The sequence below is a fragment of the Neoarius graeffei genome, chromosome 22 (genome assembly GCF_027579695.1).
Source record: "Neoarius graeffei isolate fNeoGra1 chromosome 22, fNeoGra1.pri, whole genome shotgun sequence".
NCBI classification, from domain to species: Eukaryota; Metazoa; Chordata; class Actinopteri; order Siluriformes; family Ariidae; genus Neoarius; species Neoarius graeffei.
Genome location: NC_083590.1, coordinates 29,134,182 through 29,152,954, shown reverse-complemented (window position 1 = coordinate 29,152,954; position 18,773 = coordinate 29,134,182). Strand labels below are relative to the sequence as shown.

Genomic DNA, 18,773 nt, shown 5'->3' with positions numbered 1-18,773 from the left:
CCAACAAGGGCCTTTCTGTGTGGAGTTTGCATGTTCTCCCCGTATCTGCATGGGTTTCCTCTGGGTGCTCCGGTTTCCCCCACAGTCCAAAGACATGCACGTTAGGCTAATTGGTGGCTCTAAATTGACTGTAGGTGTGAATGTGAGTGTGAATGGTTGTCTGTGTCTATGTGTCAGCCCTGCGATGACCTGGCAACTTGTTCAGGGTGTACCCCGCCTCTTGCCCATAGTCAGCTGGGATAGGCTCCAGCTTGCCTGCGACCCTGTAGGACAGGATAAGTGGCTACAGATAATGGATGGATGGATCCAATATTACATATCTGTGAGTAGCAAAAGTATGTGAACCTTTGCTTTCAGTATCTGGTGTGACCCCCTTGTGCAGCAATAACTGCAACTAAACATTTCTGGTAACTGTTGATCAGTCCTGCACACGGGCTTGGAGGAATTTTAGCCCATTCCTCCCTACAGAACAGCTTCAACTCTGGGATGTTGGTGGGTTTCCTCACATGAACTGCTCGCTTCAGGTCCTTCCACAACATTTTGATTGGATTAAGGTCAGGACTTTGACTTGGCCATTCCAAAACATTAACTTTATTCTTCTTTAACCATTCTTTGGTAGAATGACTTGTGTGCTTAGGGTCGTTGTCTTGCTGCATGACCCACCTTCTCTTGAGATTCAGCTCATGGACAGATGTCCTGACATTTTCCTTTAGAATTCGCTGGTATAATTCAGAATTCATTGTTCCATCAGTGATGGCAAGCCGTCCTGGCCCAGATGCAGCAAAACAGGCCCAAACTATAATACTACCACCACCATGTTTCACAGATGGGGTAAGGTTCTTATGCTGGAATGCAGTGTTTTCCTTTCTCCAAACATTAAGCTTTGCATTTAAACCAAAAAGTTCTATTTTGGTCTCATCTGTCCACAAAACATTTTTCCAATAGCCTTCTGGCTTGTGCATGTTATCTTTAGCAAACTGCAGACGAACAGCAATGTTCTTTTTGGAGAGCAGTGGCTTTCTCCTTGCAACCCTGCCATGCACACCATTGTTGTTCAGTGTTCTCCTGATGGTGGACTCATGAACATTAACATTAGCCAATGTGAGAGAGGCCTTCAGTTGCTTAGAAGTTACCCTGGGGTCCTTTGTGACCTCGCCGATTATTACACGCCTTGCTCTTGGAGTGATCTTTGTTGGTCGACCACTCCTGGGGAGGGCAACAATGGTCTGTTATAGAAAATGAATCAGCAACTTCTGACCAATCAGAATCAAGCATTTAACATCACTCTGGTGTAAATATATCATTAAAAAGTGTTTGGATTGACAGAAAGGTGGTAATGGATAGTACATTGAAAACCATTCTGGCTGAGTCAGTATCAGTTGTTTGTCTAGACGACAAGATAAAAACCAGACATAGAGCACGTTGTCTATTGAGGACATCTTTAAAGATGCACACACCTACACACTGTACGTACACATACAGTTTTCAGCAACCACAGGAACAGAAGTGTTTCTTGAAGTATATTACCTGAGAATTTCTGATTTGTTTGGTTTGTGTTTTCGGATTTCGTTTGTGTTCATGTATCATGAATGCATGCATGATGCGGGGCAAACCCCAACCACATCCCATCCCCCCATACACACACACACACACACTCACACACTCACGAACCTCAGTGCAGTATGAGCGGTGTTTGTCACAGGCTGGGTCACATGACCTGTCAGAGATGGGTTTGCTTGTCACTGGGCATCCGCCTACGGGGTAAGTAGACACATTTCATTATTGCATCCAAAGTTCAGAAGTAACCACACACACACACACACACACACACAATTACAAACATATCCCAGATTTTGGGACTGCTCCTCATTTCTATGGAATTGTTTGTTATGCTGGAGGCACCAGAGTCCCAGTGAAGCCTCTCTCTCTCTCTCTCTCTCTCTCTCTCTCTGTCTGTATTAGTGGTACTCTCCTCCTCCTCCTTCTCCTCTCTCTCCTCCTCTAACTCAACTGTTTTAAGATATTAGCGCTCTTGCTAAAGCATTGCCTCATATTAACTGCGTGGTTCAGACCTCTAGGCTCACACATACATTACCATTAATTCATCACTTGGCTGACTGCATGAATATAGACGCAGGCAGAATAAATAAAAAGAAACCGAGCTCCTGCAGTCAGTCCCAGGTGAACAGCCGCTGCTGAACAGAGGAACTGCAAGCAATTAAAAATGAATCTCACTACAGGATGCTGAGGAATCACTCCACAGTTGAGGAGAGAATAAGAAGAATATGCACCTCGTTCTCTCTCGATAGTTAAGACATAACCTGCAGGAAAATCCACTGGCAATGTGAATACAGGGGTTTTACTCTCTCTCTCTGCATTCTGCAACAAGAGTAGGAAAGCAGAGCCTCATCCAGTGCTTGGTCTTTCTCCATGACAAGCGCTGGGCTTTATCCAAGATTGGAAATGTGTACAGTAGCTGCAGCCAATTCAGAAACCGTTTACATCTGAAATGTCCTAGGAGAGCTCTCTCCTCTACACTCCCTTGACTGAATCATGAGGAATGAGCGATAGTGGCATCAGGAGGTGTATGAGTGTAGCCTCTGAAGAACCTTTAAAAAAAAATCCAAAACAAAACTGCAGGGGTCTGCAAAACAAGTGGTCACCTATTACAAGCTTTCTTATGAATATTCATTCAGCCTTGCATTTTAGGACAGCACATGAATATTCAGGAGTGTGTGTGTGTGTGTGGTTTGAGAGGAGGAATGTGGGGTGCTTGCTGAAAGCTCTGCTGCAAAGATCTGTCAAAGTGCTCAGCTCTATGCACTGGCATCCGGAAAGAGTTCTGTTTGGATGGCTCAACAAAGGGGGAATAAATCACCAGAAAATGTACGTTTGGGAATTTCCTGGAACTGGAATATGTTAATGACTGATTCAATATGTACATGTATATAAAATTATATCCAAAGAATATATCTAAACTTAAAATTGTCCATTTTTTAATGTCTCTTCAGACTACAATTTTTGAAGAAGCTGTAAAATTGAAATGCCTTCGTATTAGTATTTCATGCCATCGGACGTACTGTAGTAAAGCAAAACTATAACATTAATAAAAAGGTGATAAGTATACAATATGTGTCAGCAGGATGTTTAGGTTGTTTTTCACTTTTTTTTTTATTCCCCACCCAAACAAAGTTTGGTGTGGGATATAGAAATGGGTTTCATCCGTCTGGTCACATTTTCGTTTCTGGGCCATATCTTTAAAACTACTGAAGATATCTTCATGAAACTTTGTATACATATCAAGCAACATGTGAACTGGTGCCTTTTGCTATTTTGGATTTTTGAAAAAAAAAATTTCAATTTTTTACATAGAAAATAGATTTTGACTTAGTTTCTAAGAGCAATGTTTGTTTCCGGAGCATATATCCAAAACTATTCATGATACAGATTTAAAACTTGGTATACATGTTAACAAGGTGATGTAGATGTGCCTTTTCATACTAAGAAATTTGAGAAATTTTAATTTTTCATGTTTCCATGGAAACAATTTCAGACTTAGTCTCTCAGGTTAGTCTTAGGGGTAGGTTTTGTTTCCGCACAAGTTTTTGTTTTGTTTCCGGAGCAGAACTTGAAAACTATGAGTGGTATGGTCTTGAAAGTTGGTATATGTGTTGATTAAGTAACGTACGGTATGTGCCTTTTGATACTAAGAAAATGTGAGAAATTTTAATTTTTAGCTCAGCTGGACCAAAGGTCCGGTGGGTTTATGCCATGGGCTGCTGAGGTCGGTGTAAAGAGGTAGGGTTGGGTTCCTGCAGCAGAACTTGAAAAATGTGACAAATAATATCTTGAAACTTGGTATTATAGTTGGTATATACTGTAGGGCGGGGGATATAGATGACTCTGTCTTCTTGGGTTTTTTTTGTTTGTTTGTTTGCTTGTTTTAGTGCCCAGCTCCAAGAAAAGCTTGGGTTTATTTTATTAATAACTAAGGCCTTATTTATTATTTTAAAACATAATAACAATTAAAAAGGCAGGAAATTAAATAAAAATTTCCAATGAGTGACTAATTCTTAATCTAATTGATACAACAGGTGAAAAAAAAATACCAAAGATTCTGTCAATGTTTAAGGGTCTTTAATTGATTTTACTTGGAACTATATATATATATATATATATATATATATATATATATATATATATATATATATATGTATGTATGTATGTGTGTGTGTTGTTTTATATTTTACTTTTCATTTCCTATTAAATACATATACAGTATATACACTCACACCCTCAGTGACCCAAGGAGTGTGACTGAAGTGGGATTAAAATGTGTATATCATGGATTAAAAGCTTAAAGCTTATACAGAGACAGTGAGAAAGTAATCGCACTTGACTGGCCTCCAATTGTTTCGCGACAGCTCCTAATGCCAACTTACTCAATCTCACAACCTTGTCCTGCTAAACACACTCACATAGTGAGAAATGTATTCCAGCCTGCACCATAAAACCAAGGCAATTTCCTGAGAAGATGCACATAAATCTGACTCTGGGTGCTTGAAGGTTCCATAGAAATCCAAAACTGCTAAACCCATGCCCTTGGTTTGGTTAGAAACACTTTAATAAAATACACTATTATTTATTTTACTGTATATAGAAAGGCCTGTCTGTCACTGATATGAAAAGTGTGTGTGACTTGGCAGGGACGTACCTGTGACATTTAAGACATCTGAGCGTTGACACCACACTAGGCGAGAAGAGCCTCGCCATGGACCAGTCATCCATTTATACTCATAACACCGACCCTCTGGTGGAGGAATGAGAGTTATTAATGGTTATTGGGTGTTACATTGAACCAAACATCTCATCTCATCTCATCTCATTATCTCTAGCCGCTTTATCCTTCTACAGGGTCGCAGGCAAGCTGGAGCCTATCCCAGCTGACTATGGGCGAAAGGCGGGGTACACCCTGGACAAGTCGCCAGGTCATCACAGGGCTGACACATAGACACAGACAACCATTCACACTCACATTCACACCTACGGTCAATTTAGAGTCACCAGTTAACCTAACCTGCATGTCTTTGGACTGTGGGGGAAACCGGAGCACCCGGAGGAAACCCACGCGGACACGGGGAGAACATGCAAACTCCGCACAGAAAGGCCCTCGCCGGCCCCGGGGCTCGAACCCAGGACCTTCTTGCTGTGAGGCGACAGCGCTAACCACTACACCACCGTGCCGCCCTTGAACCAAACATACTTTTTTAAAAAAAAAATTCTCAGTATTAACACACTATTTCATACTTTGCTGTGTGGACATAATATTATTCATCCATCCATCCATTATCTCTAGCCGCTTATCTTGTCCTACAGGGTCGCAGGCAAGCTGGAGCCTATCCCAGCTGACTACGGGCGAAAGGCGGGGTACACCCTGGACAAGTCGCCAGGTCATCGCAGGGCTGACACATAGACACAGACAACCATTCACACTCACATTCACACCTACGCTCAATTTAGAGTCACCAGTTAACCTAACCTGCATGTCTTTGGACTGTGGGGGAAACCGGAGCACCCGGAGGAAACCCACGCGGACACGGGGAGAACATGCAAACTCCGCACAGAAAGGCCCTCACCGGCAACTGGGCTCGATGAGTTAAATTTTAATTCAATGTTTTCAAATGATTGTTATGTTTATCACAACAGGTGATAAAATCATTCTCAGTACCGTTCTAATTATAATCCGAAATTTTATTTTGGAACAATATTGACCCAAACCTTCTGACTCACTTACTTAAATATATGCTCGTGTTTATGTGTCATGTGTTTACAAGGTTAATACACCATAATACAGCAGAAGGTGGCCTGAACATTTTTTGGAAGAAGAATAAGAAGGTTCACTTGCTCTGAAGGCTTCTTGCTCACCTGTGCACGATTGGCTCTCCCACTCTTGCTCCGGACACTGTTCGAGGTTCTCCGGTTCTTCAGCGAGGGCAGCTCGAGATCGTACCTGTACTGAACCAAGGCCGAGATCATCTCCAGCTAAGCAGCTCTGCTGACACGGACTCCACGCTGTCCAGTCTGTCAAATAACACTCACCTGCCAAACAGGTATTTCACAGTTATGTCTGTAACAGTTTTCCAGATCAGTTACAAGGTTTATTAGTAATAAATGAAGGCACATGGACTCGAGGTTATATGGTTTTTTTTGGTTTGTTTGTTTTTTAATGTGCTTTTATGAAATTTTAATGTCCCATTCAAGAAACCGCTTTAGGCCTACAGTTACAATTAACACATCCAATCTCCTGTAACTAATTGTTTAGACGGGAAACCCTCAGGCTTCCTAAGGCAATAATTTAAATAAAGTGACAATACCAATCAATTTACTACAGTATATTATAACATTATTTAGTAGTCTCCGATCCTTATGTGACTAAAATAATAAAGCATTTATATAATCAAGTGTAATAAAAAATAAGCAATAATAATCTATTTATATTTGTTGCCTCAATTCATTTCAATTGTTTTTAAATTGATTCACGGACGCAAACCGTCCAGCCATTACATCTCTGTACAAACATGCACCAGACACTTTAATAGGAACTTGTTTTTGATTCTAAGATCCCTGTTCTTGGCTGCAGGACTGGAACCCAATGTGTTCTTCTGCTGCTGCATGTTGAGATGCTTTTCTGCTCACCACGGTTGTAAAGAGTGATTATATGAGTTGCTATATCCTTCCTGGCAGCTCGAACCAATCTGGTCATTTTCCTCTGACCTCTCTTATCAACAAGGCGTTTGTTTCCACCCACAGAACTGTCGCTCACTTACTCAATGTTTTTTGTTTGTCGCACCATTCTGTGTAAACTCTAGAGACTGTTGTGTGTGAAAACCCCAGGAGATCAGCAGGTTCTGAAATACTCAAACCAGTCCATCTGGCTCAAACCAACACCACAGTGAAAGAAAGTCACACTTTGAGATCACGATTTTTCCCGTTCTGATGTTTGAAGTGAACATTAACTGAAGCGCTTGATTTGTATCTGCAGGATTTTATGCATCATGCTGCTGTCAAGGGATCGGCTGATTAGAGAACTGCATCAAACAGCAGGTGGATGGGTGTTCCTAATAAAGTGTCCGGTGCGTATATATATTTTACTTTAATGAATCCGAGGACTCTGATTTTTTCTTTATTTTTTTGTAACATGCCATAGTAATTTGGCATAAGATATTTATATCTACATTAATTTTGTGCAAGAGAATGCACATTCACCTGTTCATACGTCATGTTCAGGAACAAACTAACATTAATGCATGGAGAGAACGCCCCTAGGATTGTCCGCTTTGCTGATACAGACTTCTTGTGCAGTGGGAAAAAATGCACTGCTATGTGTTCCATATGTAGAAGAACTATCGAGGAGACGACGGGGACAACCTCGAACTTCAATCGTCATTTGGCAAGACTACAGCCAGAGAAGGAAGTGACATGCTATGTTCATTGCTCTGTTGATCATGGGCGGGGCTTGCTGACTGATGAACTAGCTAGTGTTAACCCTGTCTCATGTTATTTGCCCTGTTGATAGTGGGCGGGGCTTGCTGAGCGATGAATAAGCTTTTTATCTGTAGCCTATTAACTAAAATGGGGCAGTCGAGCGATAACGTTAGTCCAACACAGTAGCAGAGACGCTTTCACATAAAGGCAGCAACACCGTCAAATGGTGCGGTTGGAGTCTTGTTCTCGGTCTTGACTTGAAATTTTCTTTAATGACTCGGACTTGAACTTGAGGTTTAGTGATTCGACTACAACACTTCCTGCAACATTATTCATGACTGCATTGCCGTAAAAATGAAAACCTGGCAACCCAGACTGCACATACTAAACAGTACCAGTGTATTGTGTGAGCATCAGTTTACATTTCCTCTCAAGGGTGAGTCAAATATTACGGACAAAGTACCACCAGTATAACTTTATAAATAAATAAAAAACAGCTATAACGTGCATATTAAAGACATCGTTAAAGTATCATGGAGCTCTATTTCTATTAATGGGACGTGACTTGAATGTCACAATGTATTTCCAGGCACACCTTCTACCTGCATGCAGCGCTGGATTTCATCATACAGATGGAATAGGAAATCAGACTGTGTTCATTAGCATAAACTAGGTCAGACTGTCTGAGTGCAATGAATGTAAAGAATATTAATTCATCATGAAGCAGACTTTCAAAAATCCATAATCCCAACCAGATTATATGTTTAACATTAACAGGCTGAGAACACTAGGGCACTGAGATGATGATGTTTACAGTATAGCATGCATCTGTGTGTGCTTGTGCATAATACTGCTAGGTACCTCTCATTACTGTGTGTGTTACACAAAGACAGCTGTCACACACATTTGCATTAGGATTCAGACAGTAATTGGAGTGTGAGATAAGATTTCCCTCATGATTTTTAGAGGGCAACTGTCAATGGTTCGCTGTCGATGGCGTGCATGAGTGTATGTGTTCGAGACGTTAGCAAGAGAATTAGGGTTTGGAAACTCTAAGGTCAAAGTTCACAGAAGGACCAGGAAGCTCCATAACAAACAAATCCACACAGTGTTGTACAAAGACATCGTAACATTTCCATCTAATTGGCAACACATCATTAATATTCGCTTTCTTCCTTTGTCTGTACCAAGGACACACATGAATGTTTATGAATTATTACAGTTACATTCGGTGCTGCAAAAATCTGTGTCACGGCTCTGTTTCAGCTGCACAGAACATGTCAAAACACTGAGCTAAATGTGTCATTCACACGCTCTAAATGCGACTGAAGAATGTATTCCAGAAAAAGAACGGATATAAGCCGAGTTACCGGTTTATTAGCCACAATAAGACAAAGTAGCACAGTGAGCTCGGTCCTGAACTCAGTCTGGGTTTCCTCTGCGTTCGCTGTTTTCCTCTGAAAAACTTGCCAGGATATGTCTACACAACCAGTCAAAAGTTTGTACACCCCTACTCATTCATTGGTTTTCCTGTATTTTGACTACATTGTAGAACAATACTGAAGACATCAATACTATGAAATAACACATGGAACAGATACGGAATTATGTCGTAAACAAAAAAAAAAGTGTTAAAAAAACCCCACGTGTTTCATATTTTAGATTCTTCAAAGTAGTCACCGTTTACCTTGATGACGCTTTGTACACTATTGCCATTATCTTAACCAGCTTCATGAGGTAGTCACCTGGAATGCTTTTCAATTAAAAAGTGTGCCTCGTCAAAAGTTAATTAGTGGATGAGTTTCTTGCATTTTTAACGTGTTTGAGATCAAATAGTAAACAATAAAAACACAGTAAGTAGCCCTATTCCATCCACAACTGTAGTAATCCATATTACGTCAAGAACCGCTCAACTAAGTAAAGAGAAACGACATACATCATTACTTTAAGACATTAAGCGCCTTTTAATTAATAAAACTAAAGAAAAAACATTGAACTAGAAGGTGTGTCCAAATTTTTGACTGGTACTGTAAATGTGTGCATGGTGTCCTGTGATGGACCGGCATCCCATCTCTTATGCCCAGTCTGATATGCTCTAGATCAATAATATTATTAGACATACGGGCCACTTTTTGCATGGAATAAAACCATGGATTCTATTCTCTTCTAGTGGGTTTATTGATGGCATGCAATATTGTTATCATATCGCTTATCCTCCGTGTATTACACCATTCTACCCAATGGAGAATGAGCGTGCGATATTGTTACAATATTGCACGTTGTCAAGACAACACGACGTCACATGTCGGAGATGTAAAACTTCTGTGTTAGCAAGCGACAGTGACAATTTGTAAACAAACATGGCCGCCAGGTTCGCATCATTAAAAGTGGAAGATTTTGAGAGAATTTTGGCAGCCAGGTAGCTCCATTGTGTGTAGCTGTTGATGTTGATTTTAAAAGTAACTAAAGCCTAGGTCACAACCGGACATACGATTTTTTGGCCGTGCAATTTTTGGCGTTTCCCAAATCGCTGCGTTTTTATTGTTCGTGGAGAAAGACGCACGTTGGCCGTAAGTTTGTCTTGCAACCTGAAAAATACGTAAGCGCCCGTAGAGTTTGTTTGACATGACAAAGAACCTCTGTGGCCGGTCTGCAGCCAGTCTACGGCTCGAAAATCAGCATGTCACACGCGCGCCCTCCGTGCGTTTCTTGCGTTTTTTGCACGTAGACCGGCCGTAGGAGCACGTACGGCCGGTTGTGACCTAGGCTTAAGTAAATTACACAGGGAAAATAATAATAATAATAATAATAATCTGCTTGACTGTGATAGCATTGGCCTTTGCTAACACAACACCGGCTGGAAGGTAACTGGACTGCCATGCTAATATCACCGAGTTGCAGGTAAGCTAGCATTGGCCTTCGAGAATGCTGATATGAAGAGAGTGTGTATGTATAATAATAATAATAATAATAATAATAATAATAATAGCTGTTTTTTTTCGTGATCTATAAAGATATATTCCATTCAGCTAGCATGATATTGAACGAGTCTTATATATCTGATAGACCACTCAACGCCATCCAATATTATTTAAATATAATATAATTTAATATAATAACAGTGGATGTAGTAAAAAGCTAAATGTAATACATAAAGTCTCTCAAGAAGCAGCAGGGATACTTCAGACAAAAGTACTTCTGAGGCTACGGAAAGTAAAGCCCTTTTGTATGTTTATTTAGTTTTTTCTTTTTTTTTTTAAACCTGTTTCATCTCCAGCCTCAGAAGCCCAATTAACTTGCCATTTATTAGATACAGAGTCACTGGTGGGTGTTTGACTAAATTAAGGTTTACACTGACCTTGTTATATCTTGATTAAAAATAGAATTTGGTTCACAGACTGAATATTTGCAGCACAGCAAAACCCCTCAATAGATACAACATAATAAAACCCTACAATAAGATACCGACAAGAATAAACCTGGGTTTGGTGATGTGTTCACTAGAGACCCCAGAACCCATAATGCTATAAATAAAGTGCACTGTTTTGGGTCTGGGTTCCTCGTGGGAAATCTACTTCACAGCTGAAACATTTAGCCACCATGTCTCATAAAAATATGCTCAACGAGTAATAAGACGGACTGAGAGGCACAAACGGTCTGTGATAAGGATTCAACTTTCAAGAATATCAACATTATATCATATTTGTCTGAGGAAATTATGAAGAAAAAAAAAAACTTTGGATGTCTATTACATTGTAGACCAAGCATCTCCTTAAAACCAATTGACTCTTGTGAGGAGTTTCGCAGCAAATTGAAAACTCATCTTTTCTCCAGGGCTTTCCATAATCTGTTGAGTTAAAATTCAAATCATAAACAGTCCCGGTCATGTTCATAGGCTACAAACGTGGCCAGTGGATTTTTTTAAGATCTTAAGTTGTTAAATTACTCCTTAATTTCTATTTATTTTTATTTATTTTCATTTTATTATTCATAGTTTGTTAAATTTATTTATAGTCCACATTTTAATTTTACTTTTACTTTAAATTTTATCTTTATTATTATTTTATTTAAAAGTATATCTAGTTTTATTCTATTTTACTTTTTACATTTTGTTAAGTGCCATAGTGTGTGTGTGTGTATATATTGTACAATTATGTGCGCTATATAAATGCTAATAAACTTTAAACTTTTTAAACTTTAGTCACACTTAGTATCATGTAGGGGCGGCACGGTGGTGTAGTGGTTAGCGCTGTCGCCTCACAGCAAGAAGGTCCAGGTTCGAGTCCCGTGGCCGGCAAGGGCCTTTCTGTGTGGAGTTTGCATGTTCTCCCCGTGTCTGCGTGGGTTTCCTCCGGGTGCTCCGGTTTCCCCCACAGTCCAAAGACATGCAGGTTAGGTTAACTGGTGACTCTAAATTGAGCGTAGGTGTGAATGTGAGTGTGAATGGTTGTTTGTGTCTATGTGTCAGCCCTGTGATGACCTGGCGACTTGTCCAGGGTGTACCCCGCCTTTCGCCCGTAGTCAGCTGGGATAGGCTCCAGCTTGCCTGCGACCCTGTAGAACAAGATAAAGTGGCTAGAGATAATGAGATGAGAATGAATAGTATCATGTAGCTAGCATATAGTGTTTATATGGACATTATTCCATGGCTTTGTTGAATACTTGATTCTGATTGGTCAATTATGGCATTCTACAGTCTGTTATTTCTGAATAACAGACCACACTGTTCTTATCATAGACCCTGGAGGAGTCCAATCAGATAAATCCTCAGAAAGAAATCAGGTAAATTTTGTTGCTTTAATTATGTAATTAACAATCGTCAGCTCATTCACGACACCCTGTGGCAAAAAAAAAATGAATTAATTAATAATAAAAACAAAAAAACCCTTACTCCATCAGAAAACACCATGGAAGATTTATCTAATGTTAATTTTACTGTTCAGTTTATAACGTTAATTAGAATGCTAAGTAGGCTAATCTTCGGAAGGTGACAGAGTTTATGTTGCTATGGATGCAGTTTCAGCTACAGTGGTGCTTGAAAGTTTGTGAACCCTTTAGAATTTTCTATATTTCTGCATAAATATGACCTAAACCATCATCAGATTTTCACACAAGTCCTAAAAGTAGATAAAGAGAACCCAGTTAAACAAATGAGACAAAAATATTATACTTGGTCATTTATTTATTGAGGAAAATGATCCAAAATTGCATATCTGTGAGTGGCAAAAGTATGTGAACCTCTAGGATTAGCAGTTAATTTGAAGGTGAAATTAGAGTCAGGTGTTTTCAATCAATGGGATGACAATCAGGTGTGAGTGGGCACCCTGTTTTATTTAAAGAACAGGGATCTATCAAAGTCTGATCTTCACAACATGTGTTTGTGGAAGTGTATCATGGCACGAACAAAGGAGATTTCTGAGGACCTCAGAAAAAGCGTTGTTGATGCTCATCAGGCTGGAAAAGGTTACAAAACCATCTCTAAAGAGTTTGGACTCCACCAATCCACAGTCAGACAGATTGTGTACAAATGGAGGAAATTCAAGACCATTGTTATCCTCCCCAGGAGTGGTCGACCAACAAAGATCACTCCAAGAGCAAGGCGTGTAATAGTCAGCGAGGTCACAAAGGACCCCAGGGTAAGTTCTAAGTAACTGAAGGTCTCTCTCACATTGGCTAATGTTAATGTTCATGAGTCCACCATCAGGAGAACACTGAACAACAATGGTGTGCATGGCAGGGTTGCAAGGAGAAAGCCACTGCTCTCCAAAAAGAACATTTCTGCTCATCTGCAGTTTGCTAAAGATCACGTGGCCAAGCCAGAAGGCTGTTGGAAAAATGTTTTGTGGACGGATGAGACCAAAATAGAACTTTTTGGTTTAAATGAGAAGCGTTATGTTTGGAGAAAGGAAAATACTGCATTCCAGCATAAGGACCTTATCCCATCTGTGAAACATGCTGGTGGTAGTATCATGATTTGGGCCTGTTTTGCTGCATCTGGGCCAGGATGGCTTGCTATCATTGATGGAACAATGAATTCTGAATTATACCAGCGAATTCTAAAAGAAAATGTCAGGATATCTGTCCATGAACTGAATCTCAAGAGAAGGTGGGTCATGCAGCAAGACAACGACCCTAAGCACACAAGTCATTCTACCAAAGAATGGCTAAAGAAGAATAAAGTTAATGTTTTGGAATGGCCAAGTCAAAGTCCTGACCTTAATCCAATCGAAATATTGTGGAAGGACCTGAAGCGAGCAGTTCATGTGAGGAAACCCACCAACATCCCAGAGTTGAAGCTGTTCTGTATGGAGGAACGGGCTAAAATTCCTCCAAGCCGGTGTGCAGGACTGATCAACAGTTAGCAGAAATGTTTAGTTGCAGTTATTGCTGCACAAGGGGGTCACACCAGATACTGAAAGCAAAGGTTCACATACTTTTGCCACTCACAGATATGTAATATTGGATCATTTTCCTCAATAAATAAATGACCAAGTATAATATTTTTGTCTCATTTGTTTAACTGGGTTCTCTTTATCTACTTTTAGGACTTATGTGAAAATCTGATGATGTTTTTGGTCATATTTATGCAGAAATATAGAAAATTCTAAAGGGTTCACAAACTTTCAAGCACCACTGTATATAATCCTTGGCTTGACAGTGCACCGCCTTTAAAGACATTTCAAAGTGTTTACATAAAACTAGTGTCCATTCAAGAATAAATGACATTTTTACAGAATATATTGTTAATTTTGGGGGTGGCACAGTCGCCTCACAGCAAGAAGGTTCTGGGTTCGAGCCCCGTGGCCGGCGAGGGCCTTTCTGTACGGAGTTTGCATGTTCTCCCCGTGTCCGCGTGGGTTTCCTCCGGGTGCTCCGGTTTCCCCCACAGTCCAAAGACATGCAGGTTAGGTTAACTGGTGACTCTAAATTGACCGTAGGTGTGAATGTGAGTGTGAATGGTTGTCTGTGTCTATGTGTCAGCCCTGTGATGACCTGGCGACTTGTCCAGGGTGTACCCCGCCTTTCGCCCGTAATCAGCTGGGATAGGCTCCAGCTTGCTGGTGACCCTGTAGAACAGGATAAAGCGGCTACAGATAATGGATGGATTGTTAATTTAGTGCGGCATTGTGATGAGCTTTTACTCTAAGTGTTTTTTTTTTTAACATTGTGTAATGCAATACACCAAATTCACAAGCGCCGCCATCTTGGGTTTTTTAGTGATATTTGTCACCGGTCTGTTTGTTTTGTTGTTGCTTCCACCTCACTCACTATTGGTTCAGTCAGCTTGAAACTCATGATTCCCACCTAGTGGTCGAATCCCTCATGTTGACTTGCTTTTCCAATAAAATCAGCTGAACGCTTTGCAGTCTAGTGCCCGTGAAAGATCGGATCACTGAGGAAAATTTTGTAAGCTTCCTAAAAACCAATGATTTTCATATATTTTTTTTTTCAGGGAGAAAAATGAGAAGGTGTATAAATATCCGTGATACTGTTTTGAAGAGAATGAACAAAAGTTTGAGCCTCTTATTTATAGACAGTGCATTCGAACACCACCATCATTAGTCATGTGTGGTGTACACAATTTAAAGTGAACATACCCACTAAATTCTGTTTTTTATGTTTAAACACAAAGGATGGACCAATTTCAGTGATGTCTTACTTTTAAGCCTTTTCGGTCCATAAGTGTGATGTACAAGAAGAAGCCTTTATCTGTAATTCTTACCCTGATATTCAAAACTCTAAATCTCTTTATTTTTGGTCTATTAATTTCTGATTGAGTTTTTTTTCTTATGAATGGAAAATTAAACCAATGGAAAATGGTTGCTGGTTTGCAACCGGGGCAATGGACAGAAATGGAAATTTTATAAAACACTGGATTTTCAAATGTTCATAACTTTTTTTGTAAAAAGACATATTTACAAAATTAAGCAAGTTTTCAATTCAGATCTTCACGCTGTTTAATTTGATACATTACACAACACTATGACAACGACTTTAAAAAATGGCCTGTCATTGCTATCTAAAGGACTATTTTTAAGCGGAAGCAATGCAATCATTTTTTCAATCAATATTTTGTCTCAAACTATTGATTTCTTTCGTAAGTAGCCATGCAATAAGTGGGATAACGTACAGTGAGTTGGTCATTATAATTCGTCAGGGTGATTCAAGAGTCATCTGTTTCGTATCGGGGTCCTACATGACCCTGTCGGAGTTTATTTTGTATTAATGACCAGCTCGCTGTACGTTATCCTGCTTATTACACTTAGGATGGAGATATACTTGCTTTTACCTCTGTATTCGGGCGCACATGATGGCTGCCTTGCGTATCCTGCTTCCGTTTGGTGTGTCAGTTGTGCAATACACGCATGAACACTAGGGGCAGTGTAACTAAATACTGAACTACTCCAGTGTCACCATGTTTATTGTTTAGAGCATGCAAATCAGGATGTTCTGTACGGTCTGAGTTCTTTGGTGTGCCCTTGAGTAGAACCCTTCAGTAATACACAGAAAAGTAAGTACGTGAATAATTACATTAACGACATTGCCAGTTGTCTATGTGAACACATGATTAAAAAACAACCACATATCCGACCTTAGATGTGACAGAAGAAATGACAAAACGGCAAAGAATATCTTTTTTTTTAATGTGTGGGAAAATTACTAAGAGGCAGAGGTGGATAAAGTACCCAACTTCATTACTTAAGTCAAAGTACAGATCCCGCTGGTCAAATGTTACTCTGATACAAGTGAAAGTTCTCCAGTCAAATTTTTACTTAAGTTAAAGTACTGAAGTACTTACTTTTAAAAATACTTAAGTATTAAAAGTACATTTTCTGTCAACACATCATTGTATTATTGCCACAACGCTTACAAAACCTAATGCCATTACCAAAGACAGAAATGTGAATTCACAAAATGAACGCATGCTGTGCCATCATGGTGGTTTAACGTTAAGCTAGCTAGTCAGTGAAACTCCACCTGACAAGCTAGCAAACGCTTTTCAAACTCAAAATCATATTGGGTAGCTAACGCTACTAGAAAAGAAAGATTTCTACATTCTGTTTATTTGGCAAGATTATGCTAAAACATATTTCTGAAAGGACTTCAGATAAGTTAACGTTATTCAGCTTAGCGTAACTCCATTTTCACATGCTAACTAACAGTGTCCAAGTTAACTAGCTATGTGTAAACGTTAGCCGTGGACAAGATGATGGCAACTTGGTGGGAAAATCCATAGAAATTAATTTGACTAATCAGAATGCATAGCTATTGCAACGTTATCGATAGCTCTGAAAGCACAGACAACTTTGTTGCAAGCTTTCTCTTGGAATAAAATGTTTATATACCTCAATATGCTTCCGCAGGTTGGACGGCGAGTTTTTGTAGGCTGTGATGTGGTTTGTTTTTGGCAAACAAAGCAAACATTTAAAACAAAATTAATCTTTATTCCTTTCAGAAAACTGAAACATGGGTTGTACGGTAGCTATAGCCATGAGTGCGTGCATTCGCCAGAAGAACCGCCTCCTTCCATTCTGCCATCAACTGATCATGTTAAATAAGGCTGCTGAGAAATCACTGAACTTGATTTTATACAGTCTATGGACGTGCGTGACCCTAGTGATTACTGATCGGCTGTCTCAGTGTCACCTGCGAAAAAACCCCAATCACGTTTTAGAAACGAAAAGAAAAAAACATCCACTTTCAAAGCTGCTTCATAGTAACAAGTAACAAGGAAACTGATAGAAATGTAGTGGAGTGAAAAGTACGATATTTGTCTTTCAAAATGTAGTGAAGTTAAAGTCATAAGTTTCCAAAAAAAAAAAATACTCAAGTAAAGTACAGATACTCAAAAAGTGTACTTAAGTACAGTACTCAAGTAAATGTACTTCGTTACTGTCCACCTCTGCTAAGATGAAACTTTGCATGACTAAAATTGCACTGTCATCACACTTATGCTGTGTTCACACTTATACCGGTACGATAGTGGTATAACTGTATCGATACAAAGTATACCGGTACAGTTTAGTGCATCTGTCCACACTAGCAAGAAATGTTTGCGGTTTTCTTTCACGGTAGTTGAAATGCGCGTGTGCGAAATGTTTCCGTGGTTACTGAGTAACTTCCTTCCGAGAATATATGGCATCCGTTATTTCGAGATCTCGAGAAAACAAAACAATTATTTCATGATCTCAGCTGGATCACTGTATCTCCGTCGGTAGAGACGAAGCCGGGCCAGTCTTCTGCGGAGGTGCCGCGGACTAATTTTGAAATTATCCCTTATTAAAAGACTTAATGCAATCTCTCCCTGTGTCAACCCCTGATCAAAATATTGCCTTATTAGGTGATCGATTATTCCAGACATTCTAATGACCAAAGTTGCGTCTATACAGAATGAGAAATAGCCCCAAAGTCAGCATATCACAAGTCTCTTGGCATACCTGAATGAACCATTTCTCAGCTGTTTACTCGAGATCATGAAATAACGGTTTTGTTTTCTCGAGATCTCGAATTAGTTGTGTTGTTTTCTCGAGATCCTGAATTAATTATGGCGTTATCTCGGGATAACAAGGTGAATAAAAAAAAAGGATTATATGAAGGGCCTCTCTCGGCTTCCATACAGATGAAACAACGTGTGTGTGCTTTTTGTTGTCAATGTACAGTCTGTATTTCTGGTGGTCATTTATTCAGTTGAATCGTATAAAACGCGCGAGGCAGTTGAGAAAGAAACAAACGAATCTCCGTTCTTCACTATTTTATTCAGCGAAGACATCGATTGAGGTGTGTGACTTTGCGCATGCGCATTATATTTGTATCGATACAGAGCCGCTTCATCTGTCCACACTACAGCGAAGCGCTACAGTACCGATACTGTACCGGTACGAAACCCATACATTTGTAGGTTTCGTACCGATACAGTTATACCGCTACAGTACCGGTATAGTTGCTAGTGTGGACAGGTGTTGCGGTACGAAAGTAGTTTCGTATCGGTACAAAATCCCTAGTGTGGACAGGGTATTAGTATCATATAGTTGTCTTGTAAACACTCTGAATATGGCTAGACATGCACACACTAGCTACACTGAGAGAGATTGTGTTACCTGGGCATGGCAATGTGCAAGCTTCCTCCAAAATGATCTGTGTGTCTCCATCCACACTCTGCTCCAAATCTCCACATAATTCCTCATCCACCAAACTTCCACTATTACTCCCAGAGCTGTCAGCCACGAAGCAGGACACGTTTCGGAAGCGAAGGCCTTCTCCACACCGAGCACCCTGCATACACACAT

At 39.9% G+C, this 18,773-nt stretch overlaps 1 protein-coding gene across 1 annotated transcript in view; it reads right to left on the bottom strand.

Annotated features, from left to right (window-relative positions):
- The window catches only part of thsd7aa (thrombospondin, type I, domain containing 7Aa), a 292,211-nt gene that overhangs the window by 22,910 nt on the left and 250,528 nt on the right, over positions 1-18,773 (bottom strand). The window contains exons 22-25 of the mRNA XM_060904722.1: positions 18,585-18,759; positions 5,926-6,099; positions 4,715-4,810; positions 1,672-1,754 (exon numbers count right to left, since the gene is read on the bottom strand). Coding sequence (XP_060760705.1) covers positions 1,672-1,754; positions 4,715-4,810; positions 5,926-6,099; positions 18,585-18,759 — 528 coding nt within the window. The remainder of the gene's footprint in view (positions 1-1,671; positions 1,755-4,714; positions 4,811-5,925; positions 6,100-18,584; positions 18,760-18,773) is intronic.